This window comes from Equus asinus, chromosome 9, assembly GCF_041296235.1.
Source record: "Equus asinus isolate D_3611 breed Donkey chromosome 9, EquAss-T2T_v2, whole genome shotgun sequence".
Taxonomy (NCBI): Eukaryota; Metazoa; Chordata; class Mammalia; order Perissodactyla; family Equidae; genus Equus; species Equus asinus.
This window is the reverse complement of record NC_091798.1, coordinates 70171259-70183495: the sequence shown is the minus strand read 5'-3', so window position 1 is coordinate 70183495 and position 12237 is coordinate 70171259. Positions and strand designations below refer to the sequence as shown.

General features: G+C 32.5%; 1 protein-coding gene across 26 annotated transcripts in view; it reads left to right on the top strand.

Moving 5' to 3' along the window:
• PPIP5K2 (diphosphoinositol pentakisphosphate kinase 2) overlaps positions 1–12237 on the top strand; it is a 64047-nt gene that overhangs the window by 38083 nt on the left and 13727 nt on the right. For 16 of the 26 annotated variants that reach the window (XR_011505926.1, XR_011505925.1, XM_044780067.2 and 13 more), the window contains 6 exons: positions 67–181; positions 4086–4193; positions 4284–4400; positions 6927–7094; positions 9446–9619; positions 10916–10988. Coding sequence is in view for 24 of the 26 variants with exons in the window: in XM_044780067.2 (XP_044636002.1) it covers positions 67–181; positions 4086–4193; positions 4284–4400; positions 6927–7094; positions 9446–9619; positions 10916–10988 (755 nt within the window). In the remaining 2 variants the exon portion in view is untranslated. The remainder of the gene's footprint in view (positions 1–66; positions 182–4085; positions 4194–4283; positions 4401–6926; positions 7095–9445; positions 9620–10915; positions 10989–12237) is intronic. The other 10 variants (XM_044780068.2, XM_070517645.1, XM_070517643.1 and 7 more) reach the window with 1 other exon arrangement.

Genomic DNA, 12237 nt, shown 5'->3' with positions numbered 1-12237 from the left:
AAATAATTTCAAACTTAAGTTTTGACTGTATGGTTATATTTTAACACTGTCTGCTTCTAACTTTAGGTATTCCAGAGGTGTTCTGTCTCCTGAGCGTCATGTCCGTACCAGATTATATTTCACCAGCGAAAGTCATGTACATTCTTTACTATCTATTCTTCGCTATGGTGCCTTATGCAATGTAAGTAGAATAAATTATTCCAGTCTACTTAACAAATATGTTTCCTTGAATTTGTAACCAAATCACAAACACCAGTTTTTATTGGGCAACTTTAATAATTCATCATTTATCAAGGGTCTACTATATACCAAGCTCTATGGTAGATGTTGGGGATAAAGACATGTTCTCTTCCCTTTGGAGAAGATTCATTTAAGCAAGTGATAATATAAAATATTTTAGGTGATGTTATAGGCTGATGGCAGTGAGATAAAGAGAATCTGATGAATTTGAGTTATTTGGGGGTTAAAATTGACAGGACTTGGTGTTTGGTTGACATTGTGCCTCTTATCTAGTGTTATGTAATGAATCTTACACTAAAGCTTATTGGTGTAAAGCAAAACATAGTCATTTTATTTTTATTTCTCAGTTTAAAGGCTTGACTGATCACTTAGGGAGTTTTGTTTTGAGTCTCTCATGAGGTTGCAGTCCAGTAGTGACTGGGGCTTGAATCATAAATGCTTTCCTCTCATGTCTGGTATTTGATACGGGCTGTAAGCTGGGACCTCGGCTGGGGTTCTTGTACATCTATAAAAAATGATCTTCAGGGGCCAGCCCAGTGGCGCAGCAGTTAAGTTCACACATTCAGCTTCTCGGCGGCCCAGGGTTTGCCGGTTCGGATCCCAGGTGCAGACATGGCACCACTTGGCAAAAGCCATTCTGTGATAGGCGTCCTACATATAAAGTAGAGGAAGATGGGCATGGATGTTACCTCAGGGCCAGTGTTCCTCAGCAAAAAAGAGGAGATTGGCAGTAGTTAGCTCAGGGCTAATCTTCCTCAAAAAAAAAAAAAAGTGATCTTTATAGGAAAATTAGGGGCCGGCTCGCTGGCCGAGTGGTTAAGTTCACGCGCTTCGCTGCGGCGGCCCATGGTTCGGATCCTGGGCACGGACATGGCACCGCTCGTCAGGCCACGTTGAGGCAGCGTCCCACGTCCCACAGCTAGAAGGGGCTGCAACTAAGATATACAAACTATGTACAGGAGGGGTTTGGGGAGATAAAGCAGAAAAAAAAAAAAAAGATTGGCAACAGTTGTTAGCCCCGGTGCCAATCTTTTAAAAAAAAAAAAGAAAAGAAAAAGAAAATTAGTTCAGCTTTGTTATATACTTTTTAAATAAAGGAAAGTAAAATGTATAACGGATTTGGTCTATGTGTTTTTATTCTAAACAGTCTTATTATTGGGCCTTGATGAATAGCTATTATTAAAGTTACCATAAAACTATTTCAGTGGTCTATTTCCATCAAATTTTCCAATTTATATGTTCTTTCCTCTTGCTTTGATTTCTTCTCTGTCCCATTAAGGAATAGCAAAGTGACATCCCTTGCATACATATGTGGATTAGTGGAGCTTTAATAAAAGAACTAGTGAGTGAAAAAAAATGACAGTTATTTAGCAAGGCAAAAGTTTATATATCCAGTAGTAATGATGGAATTGTTTTTAGGGAGGAGAGCTATATCTCTTAAATGGTCCCCTTTGACCTTCTTGCACTTATTTAGAAGGTGGAAAGAACATGGAGGATATACGAACCAATAGGAGGCCTCTGGTTGGAGCATAATGTGAGTGATGGATAAAGTGGCAACAGATGAGTTTGGAGGGCCAGTGCCTTGGGGCTCCTCAGAGGATTAGGAGGTCATTGAAAGGTTTTAAGCAGAGAAGTGAGTGGCTTTAGTTGCTGTGTGGACAATAGCTAGGCAGGAGTGATATGAGGAGAAACCAGTTAGGAAACTGTGCAATGATCTGAAGAAAGATGATATGGTTAGGACTGGAGTGGTGGCAGTAGAACCAGAACTTGTTGAGTATATATTGCATTCGACTGCATTTCTAAAATGAAAGCTGAGTAACTCCATTCTTTTAAAAATCTGTGCTTCCAAAAAAACAAATCTGTGCTTCCAGGACAAAAGAAAATATGTGTTTTTGCTAAAGTGAAAATTAAAGTCTATACCAAAATGATATCTTCTTTTGTAATTTTAAGAAAATTAATTTATTTGAACTACAATTCATTATTCCAGCTCTTATTATCCTTATTAAGACCCTGTAACTAACATACTTAAAGTCTTGTTCAGTCTCTTCCAAGTTGAAATTTTTCGTTTTTCTGTGTGGACTAGGTAAATAAATATAAATGTATTATATTCATAATAGGTTTTCTTCAAAAGGTATTAAGGAAATAAGATTATAAGCAAGATTTCAGGGAATATATTTAGTGAGCCTTAATAAAAAAAAAGATTTTTATGGATTCTTGTAAATTGATTGTTCCAGAAAATACTGCAATATATTATTTAATTTTATCTGTTCATTAGAGCAGACCTAGCAAAATCTCTAGCTACAACACTGAATTAGATATTAGATGACATTCTAATTAATAATGTAGTATCACAAAGTCTAATAGATCTTTTCACCTATTGAAAATTTTTAGCATTTAATTTAAACCCATCATTTAGTAATTTACATCTAGTGAAATGCAATGCTATGCTAATTTATGTTTTATCTTATCAATTTTGAAAAAAACTTATACATTCACACACTGCACCACCATATAACCTAGCTGTGTAATAGCCCATACCATATAGGTTTGTGTAAGTACACTCTGTGATGTTCACACAGGGACAAAATCACCTAATGACACATTTCTCAGAACGTATCCCTGTTAAGCGATGCGTAACTATACATCTTTGCATGCATCCTTTCTCTAAACACAGACACAGGCAGACACACCAAACACACAGATGCAATTTTTACTCTAGGGTGTTGCTTTGAGTAGGAATAGCTGGCTTGGCATTGGAGTGTTTAGAGGTATGAATAGCCATTTGTTGAAATGAGGGTAAGAATATATGTAATTATACAAATTACATGATAATTGATTTAACTTTACTGTTCCAAAAGCTTCAAAAGGAGAATGCTTCCTCAGGGATGTACAATGTCTAAATTTAAAAAGGAAATATATGCTGAATTTTGTTTTTTTAAGTAAGTAGTCAGCATGTGGTCTTGTAAGTTTGGGCTTTTACATACCAAATTTTATTTTTTCAAACAAGGTACTTTGTATACTCAAGTCCAAAATATTGTATATTCTTATTGTATAACAAAAATTTTGGATGCTCTTATATATTTGTAATGCTTATGACATATACGAAATGAAGGAAGGTTATCTGTGATGTACATAAGGTCTAAGTAGACCCTGTTGACTATTGACTATAGACTTTACATGTACTTGAGTAGTTTTACCTTTTCAGATAGAATTTTCTACCTAGAATTGTAGTACGTGTTCTCTAAGATCCCTTTCAGTTCTGATGCAGTATAATTACATGTTTAAAGACCAATGATTCTTTAAATGAAGTTGGAGGAGTGGTGAAGGAGATGGTAAGATTAATAGAATCTACATATGTCTCTTCCTGCTGAGTGTTTGAAAATATCACTGCAGTGTAATGAGGGATATTTACAGATAGGCGTGTGTTCCATTTATGGACTATATGATGGTGGGAAAAATAGCACTACTCCTACAGGATAGTCTTCTGTTTATGAAGCATGATACTATAGGTACTTTGGGACTTAAGGTTGACAACTGCCCCTCATCCTCAGAATTCAATAGTGGGTATCATATTCCAAGAGATACTTTATTTTTGCTTTCTATAAGCTATTTAAAAAAAGTTACCACTACAGTTTCTAATACTACTGGTAAGAGATTTCTTAAATAATTTACTTAAGCTTAAGTAATTTATTGACACAAATATAGTGGAGATATTTTGACAGATTGTGCATATAAGTATTCATCTAATTTGTGTGGTATCACTCAGGATTAAACAAATACCATAATGAAAATAAAATGACTTTAATGCAATATGAGGAAATGCTTACCTTACACTTTTTGTTCAGGAATCAAAGGATGAACAGTGGAAACGAGCTATGGATTATTTGAATGTTGTCAATGAGCTCAACTACATGACTCAGATTGTCATCATGCTTTATGAGGATCCTAACAAGGTAAAGGAGTTCTCAATTTGCATGTGTTACCAGAGGTAAATAAATAGCTTGAAGTTTCTAGATTTAAAAATGTTCTACAATATTTTTTAGGATCTTTCCTCAGAGGAACGATTTCATGTTGAATTACACTTTAGTCCAGGAGCCAAAGGATGTGAAGAAGACAAAAATTTACCATCTGGCTATGGATATAGACCAGCTTCAAGAGAGGTAATTAAGGTGAAACTCTCAGTACTTGGTTACTACAGTTCTAGATTTTCATGAGGTTTCTGTAAGAATTTTCTATTATGTACTGTAATTCTTATCTCAACTACTAATTAGCAAGATAGTTTAAATTTATCTTACATATGATTTGAGTAGACAACATTTTAGGCATATTAGAATTTTACTGTCTATGTAGAGTCTTTGGATTTTTAAGAGCATTATTTAGAATGAATAACTATAGTTTTGGTTTTGGTTTTGGTTGTAGATTTCCTTGAGGACTAGTCCATGCTGAACACTCTACTAAGCACTTGGCATGCATTATTGCATTTTAGTCATTATAATAACCTTACAAAATTAAATATGTACACAACTTAAAACTTTTTTACCAAGTTATAATACATATTGATAAAAGTACCTAAATCATAAATATATAGCTTAATGATATATCACAAAATGAACACAATTGTAAAACAACCAGCCAGGTCATAGACAGAGCAATATCATCATTCCAGAAGACCTACGTGTGCCCCTCCCTATCACAACCTCCCTGTCTTCTCCCCAAAGTTACCTACTATCATGATTTCTAGCATGATAGATTAATTTTGCCTATTTTTGAACTTTATATAAATGGAATCACAAAATGCTTGCTTTTTTTTTTTGGTGGGGGTAGGTTTGACTTCTTTTTTTTCATTATGTTTGTGGTATTCATCCAATTTGTTCTTCATTTTTGTTGCCATGTAGGATTTCATTAAATAAATGTAGTGCAATGTGTTGATCTATTCCACTTTGATGATCACTTGATTTGTTTCCAATTCAAGCTATGAAGATGAATGCTTTTATGAGCATTCTTATACAGGTCTTTTGGTGAACATATGTACACATTTCTTTTGGAAATAATATCTAGGAGTAAAATTGCTAGGTCATAGGGTATGTGTATGTTCAAGTTTAAAAGATGTAGTCAGATAGTTTTCCAAATAGTTTTTCTAAAGATACTGCCATGTCCTTGTCAGCACTTGGTGTGATCATTGTTTTTAATGTAGCTATTTTCGGGGGTATGTAGTGATATCATTGTGGTTTAAATTTACATTTTCTTCATGACGAGTAAGGATTAGCACCTTTTCATATATCTTGGCCATTTGGATAGTATGGTGTTGAATAGAAGCGTTGACACTAAGCATCCTTGTTCATTACCAAACTAAAGCGAAAGGTAATGTTCCGAAGAAAACTTTCTGTGATTTTGATTGAGCTTACATAAACTCTGCAGATCAATTTTGAGAGAATAACACTTTTCCAGTATTGAATCTTCTAGTCCAAGGACTTGATATATCTCTGAATTTATTTAGCTATTCTTTATATCTTTTTGATAAAATTTAAGATTTTTTTTATGTCTTGTACTTCTTTGTCAGATTAATTCCTAAATTCTTTGTATTTTTATGCTGTTGTAAATGGTTTATTTAAATTTCATTTTCTGTTAGTTTTTGTGATATTGAATCTTAACTCATTTTTGTATAAAGATTTTATAACTGGTAATCTTACTACATGCTGTATTCATTCTGATAATTTATCCATAGTCATTTAGATTTTCTATGTTTATGATCGTATCCCTGAATAACGACAGCTGTCCAGTAAAATGTTGAGTAGATTTAGTGATAGTGGGCACACTTGTCCTTCAATGATTTATTATTAACTGTGATGATTGTTTCAAGTTTTTAGATATCCCTTATCCGGTTAAAGAAATTCCTCTTTATTTTCTATACCTCTTAGTTTGATGAGGGTTTTTATGTACTTCTGCTTGGCTTCTTTTTGGCTAATGTTATGTGTGGGAGATTCATTGATGTAATTTTATTTAGTTTTCGTTTGTCCATTCTTACTGCTTTAAAATATGTGTTTTATTGTATGACTATGCCCCAGTTTATCCATTCTATTATAGAAGGGTATAAGTTTTTTTAAGTTTTCTATCTCCTCTACCATAGTGTGAGATCCTTGCAGTCTGGGATTGTGTCTTATTCATGTGTGTCCTGGCATGTGGTACACACTCATTAAATGTTTAGTGAGTCGTCAAATGATTGTTATTTACGTATGCAGTCATCACGTTTGTTAGAAATATTTGGAATAGAATTTAAACACTCTAAAATTTATAAATTCAGATGCCGTTTTACTTTGTGCTCGGGTTCATTCCTGTGTAACAAAACTGAGCTCTACTGTTTCTTGCTGGCATTTATTATTATTGCTTATTTATTTGGGCATTTGATGAAATTTAATTAAGCACTTTTTTTTAATGGCTTTTTATTGTCATTTTATTGTTTAATTTCTCCATAGAGTATATGTATTTCTTGAAGTTGAGAACTCTATCATCTGTCCCAAAATATTCAGAATAATACTGGGCTATTGTAAGAATTCAGTTAATATTCATTTGAATAAACAAACTTGGATATGTAGTTCAAGTGACTATACCAATTGATGGTTGAATTTGTCCATCAGAAGAGATTGTTATTTTACCTGAATTTTATATGTTGTGTTCTTTGCCCACAGAATGAAGGCAGGAGATCTTTTAAAATTGATAATGATGACGAACCACATACTTCTAAAAAAGATGAGGTTGATCGAGCTGTGATATTGTTCAAACCTATGGTATCAGAGCCAATTCATATACACAGGAAGTCTCCACTTCCAAGATCTAGGAAGATGGCTACAAATGAAGTATGTGTATATGTGAGCGCATGTTTTTCATAAAGTAAACTGACTATATTTTAATAAAACAGAAAAGAAAATACAGCTTTAATAAAGGAGTTTGGGAACGTACCAGATTTTTAATTGTCAACTTTGTTTTTCAAATTTTAAAAAATATAGAGGTAGTTAGAAAATATAGAGATTAGTTTTTAGAATTTGGAGCTTTATGTATAGTTTTCATAACAAAATGGAATAGAAATTGTAAAATAAGGCCTTTCTAAGAATTGATCCAATTTTTTTGTCTTGTCGCTTTAGGTTATTCTAATAAAGAACTTTTTTGAAAGTCTGATTTAATGGATCAGGAATAGTTTTTGGTTAAAGTAGAGAAGAATCGCCGGAGGTGCTTCAGCAACAGCTGGTTCCAGTCGCACTGTAGCTCACACTATGAAATTCTAAGTTGTTAGCCTGATGGCAGAAGTCAGTATAGGAATTCAAAAATGTGATGATATAGTTGAAAAATTTACCTTTGTATTATGATCTACAGTTAAATTACATGCTAATTCTTATGTTCACTAATAGAATAACATTTAAATAACTACTAAAATGATGTTTAAAAGGAAAGTTGAATAGTTGGAATGAAGCTTGTTAAGTAAATCTTTAACATCTGTGTACATTTTTATACTTTAAATACCTTTATTTTGGGTTATTTATATTCTCTATAGTATGATTCTCCCAGCACTGATTGAGATCAGTGCTTATAAATGTTTTCTAAATGCTCGAGTTAAAAGTATAAAGAAAGAATTTAACTTTAAGATAGAAAGAACCATCAATTTTTATACTAGAAAAATATTTTTTGTTGATAATTAAATATGCCAAGTCTTAAGAGTTAGTTATAACATTATCCAGCAGTTGGTGAGTAAGAGTATAAACAACAAAGAATTATGCTCATTTCTATAGCCCCAAATTATACAAACATAAGTGCCTAATGATTCTCACATTCCAAATATATATGTGCCCCAATTTGATAATTATATATATAGAAACATCCATAAATAAAATAGATTGTTGTAATTTTATAATGGAAATTGTATACTAATTAGTGTTCCTGTGAACATGATAGATATTTTAAATTATAAAAGAGGATGATTAACACCTGTAGAATTGGGGATTATTTCTTCTGTTATAGCTTAATTTAAAAATGAGAAACATGGGGTTATGTTCAGGTATCTTTAATTTCAGAAAATCAGGAAATGACATATTAATATAACCTAAACTACCATTTGTGTGAGGGCAGTGATTTTGATGTCGTTGAACAAAGCAATCTGTGATTAATTAATCAAATTGTTCAGAATTTCACCATTAAACCTTCTTCTGTTCTCCAAAAAGCCTATAACACTGATAGAGCCAAATGTATTGAGTCTTCATTTTGCAACTCATCTGTATTTGTAAAATCTTCAACAAAATCACTGCCCTTTGTTAACTCTTAAAACGCAGAACACATTTATAAACTTTTTTCTCATAAATACTTAAATAGTTGCTTTCAAGAGATTATTTCTATGCCATGCTAAACTTTTACTTCCATAAGGTAAATTATTCAAGTAAAACCTTGAAGACTTTTTCCAGCGTCCACCATCTCCATGGATATCAGAAGTTTGTACTTCCAAAAGACACACAGAGAAAAAGACTATTCTCTTCATTTTGTGCAAGTAGATTTTACTCTCTCCTCACTGTCTGAAACCTGAACATGCAAACATGGAAAATGAGAATGTTTGCTGCATGTTTTGCCTATTGAACTCTATAAATAATCTTTGGAGGGGATAAACAAGTAGATAGCTTGGAAGTGTAAACAAGTGCAATTTGAATCCATCTTATGATCTCTAATTTTTTTTTTATGTCTGGCAGACAGATTTTCTTTTCTGTTATATACATTGAAATCTCTTCAACTGTTTGCACGATTCTTTAGTGCTTTGGATTGAAAAGTTTACTCAATATCACACAAAGCCTTTTGAATATCTAAAATTAAACAAAATATTTTCCATATTTAAAAAATTGCTACGATAGAAAATTGTTAAAATCTTTCTGGTTTTAAGAGAGAAGGGACAACTATTAAGCAGTATAAATATTTTGTATATTTAAGATAATAAGGTAATTCTCATAATAGCACATATAATTAGATTTATGTCATTCCTATCAATTTCTCAAATATTGAAATAGTTAGCTCCCAAATTACTGTTTAATAGTTTTTTTAAAAAATTGATAAGCAAATGCAAACAAACTGTATTTTTTTTTCTTTCTGATCATTTGGCTCTGTTGTATCTAACTTTGCATGCTCTGCTTTTTTTTTTTTTTTTTTTTTTTTTGCCCCCTTTTCTCACTTCCAGGAAGAGAGCCCCCTGAGTGTGTCTAGCCCAGAGGGTACTGGTACCTGGCTGCATTATACCAGTGGTGTGGGTACTGGGCGTCGAAGACGCAGATCAGGGGAACAAATCACTTCTTCCCCTGTCTCCCCCAAATCATTGGCTTTCACATCCAGTATTTTTGGCTCATGGCAACAGGTTTTTAAACTTTACTTCATTAAACATTTTTCCTCCCCGCATTCAGAGCAACAAACAGCTGTCTTTGAGGACATCTAATCCCTTATATTTTACATCAGAGTAAATCCTTCTGTTTTTAAATTTAGAGTTCATTTAAAAATGCTTGTGATATCTGACAATATTTGAGGGAAGGAAACCGCTTACATTGCATGTGTTTAGCATTTTTACTGGGAGGGTTTTAAATATCCAGGATTTAAAAATTAATAAATTGTACACTCCTGGAACTTTAGCTTGTTAATAAAATTTTTTAAAAAGGACAGAAATCTTTCTTTGGCTTAGTTGTCCTTTAAAACATTGAGAAACAAAATTACATAATTTGATGGTAAGAAAATTTAATAATCTTTTCCCTCATAATTGAAAAATTAGATTCCATTTGGAATTTGCTGAGAATGTGAACGTGTTTTAAAATATCAAAATTGATGTGGCTCTGTGTTAATTAGCAGGATACATCGAATACTGATCGTTCTGTCCCTCACTTTTCCATTATCTGGAACTGTCTGATTTAAGGGATACATACAGTATGATAGTTTCTGAGTTGTATGATATTTTAATGCTCTCTCTAAGATAAGGGGGGGCAATGTATGTGTGCCCACAAAAATATGGTCAGAATGAAATAGCTTCAGAAGGACTTTCTGTGATGACATTTGGAAACTTAAAATACTATGTTTTTTGTTTGTTTGGTTGGTTGGTTTTTTTTACAATGGAAGGTCTGCTGTTACACATGACTTTTCCCAGAATTTCAGCAATTTCCTTTTGGAAATATAATGCATTTGATTATAGGAAAAGGGATTATGGTATCCATTAAGGCTGTGAATATTTAAAGGTTACTCTGATAAAGCCCGTGCATGGATCAGTAATTGTATGGTGACCTCAACAGTCTCTGTCTGTCTTTTCTTTTGTTTGTGATTGTTTTTTCCCCCCTTCAAATACAGGAGCTGTTTAATAAGAGTGGGAATTTGGCTTCTTTTAAGAGGGAGTGAAATTATATCAGTCTATTGTTTCTTTTCATCTGTCTTGTTTCATACATGATATTTCATTCTGAATGCCTGCTTCTCACCACTTCATTGCAAGGACCTCATATGAAATGGACTCCCTTCAGAAGGGGATCTTGCATGATCTTTCATGTTTTATGTATTTCTACTAATAATTATCATACAGCTTATTAACCTTTGTCTGTCTGGAACAGGCTGCAAATGAAGAATGACTTTTGAAGTTATTTTACTGTTTTACCTCATTTATTTTGCTTTCCTTGTGCAGGTTGTATCTGAAAATGCTAATTACCTGCGAACACCAAGAACTCTTGTGGAACAGAAGCAGAACCCTACTGTAGGTATGTGGTCTAAAGGAAATTGTATTCCAAATCTTCTTAAACTCACTATTTGCACACATGTAAAACTCTTCAGTGGTGAAAGCATGACCAAATGCTATGCTTTAGTTATTATTTAATGTTCATTTTGAGTTATACAACTGGAAATATACAATAAAGTTTTGATAAAATGAACAAGAAATAACATTTAATTTTGTTTTATAATGCTTTTGAATGCCTATAATGTAAACTACTTAGTCCAATGGCCAATTCTAGCTTTTAATCTTATATTTTATAAATTAAAATCCCAGCATGTTTAAATTTTCATTTTTCCCAATTGATAAAGATGAAAATATGCTATTGCATACAAAAAAGAACTTCCTACTTTTCCGATTAAAAAAACATTGTAAGTGGTAGTGTTTCACATCCTGTTTGGGTATATTAATTTTCTGTCATCTCTTAAGGAGAACCAAAGCAAAACTAATGCACAGTGGTACTGTTACCCTTTGTTGACCTATAGAATATAATTAGCTCTTGGCTAACATTCAAACAAAGCAACATTGAAAAAGACCTTTCTAAACATATTTGGTTTTAAGCTCATTGTTGATAAACTATATGAGGTAATGGCATATTATTTTCTGTAAATAGTTGTCTAAATAGATTTAATAAAAGCATAAGTAAATTTCATTATGTTTCAGCTATGTATGCATTATGATCTCTATACTCAGTATATGAACTGTCCATTGATGCCAACATACTTGAAGATCTTTCTTTAGTTAATTACATATAGCTTATGTTGATAGCTTTTAATATTCCCGCAGTATCTTGCCAGAAATATGTATATGTGTATATATATTACTCTTTCCTTCATGTATCATAATGTATTTCATGGAAGCTGATTTAATCCTTACCCAGTGGTAAAAGTTTTGCTTGGATGTAAAGACTTTTGCTACAAATTAAGCATCAATTTATATTGGCTGTGTTGTATTTTCAAATAACGTATTTCACTGGGATCTTTAAGATCTTAAGTCATTTAAGTATTGGAAATTTAAAGTGATTTAGGCCTGGATGACCTAAAAGAAATTATTTTTACCTGATCTTCTCACAAATAAGTAAGCTTAGATTTGCCTTATTTCATAACATATATTGATAATTCTTAATTCAAGGGCATCAGAAAAGATTCTTCATTTACAGAAATACATTCAAAAATATTGATTTAATATGACTTAATTTGTGCTAGGAGAGGTTTTTTTATATGACCTCATCTGTCTGC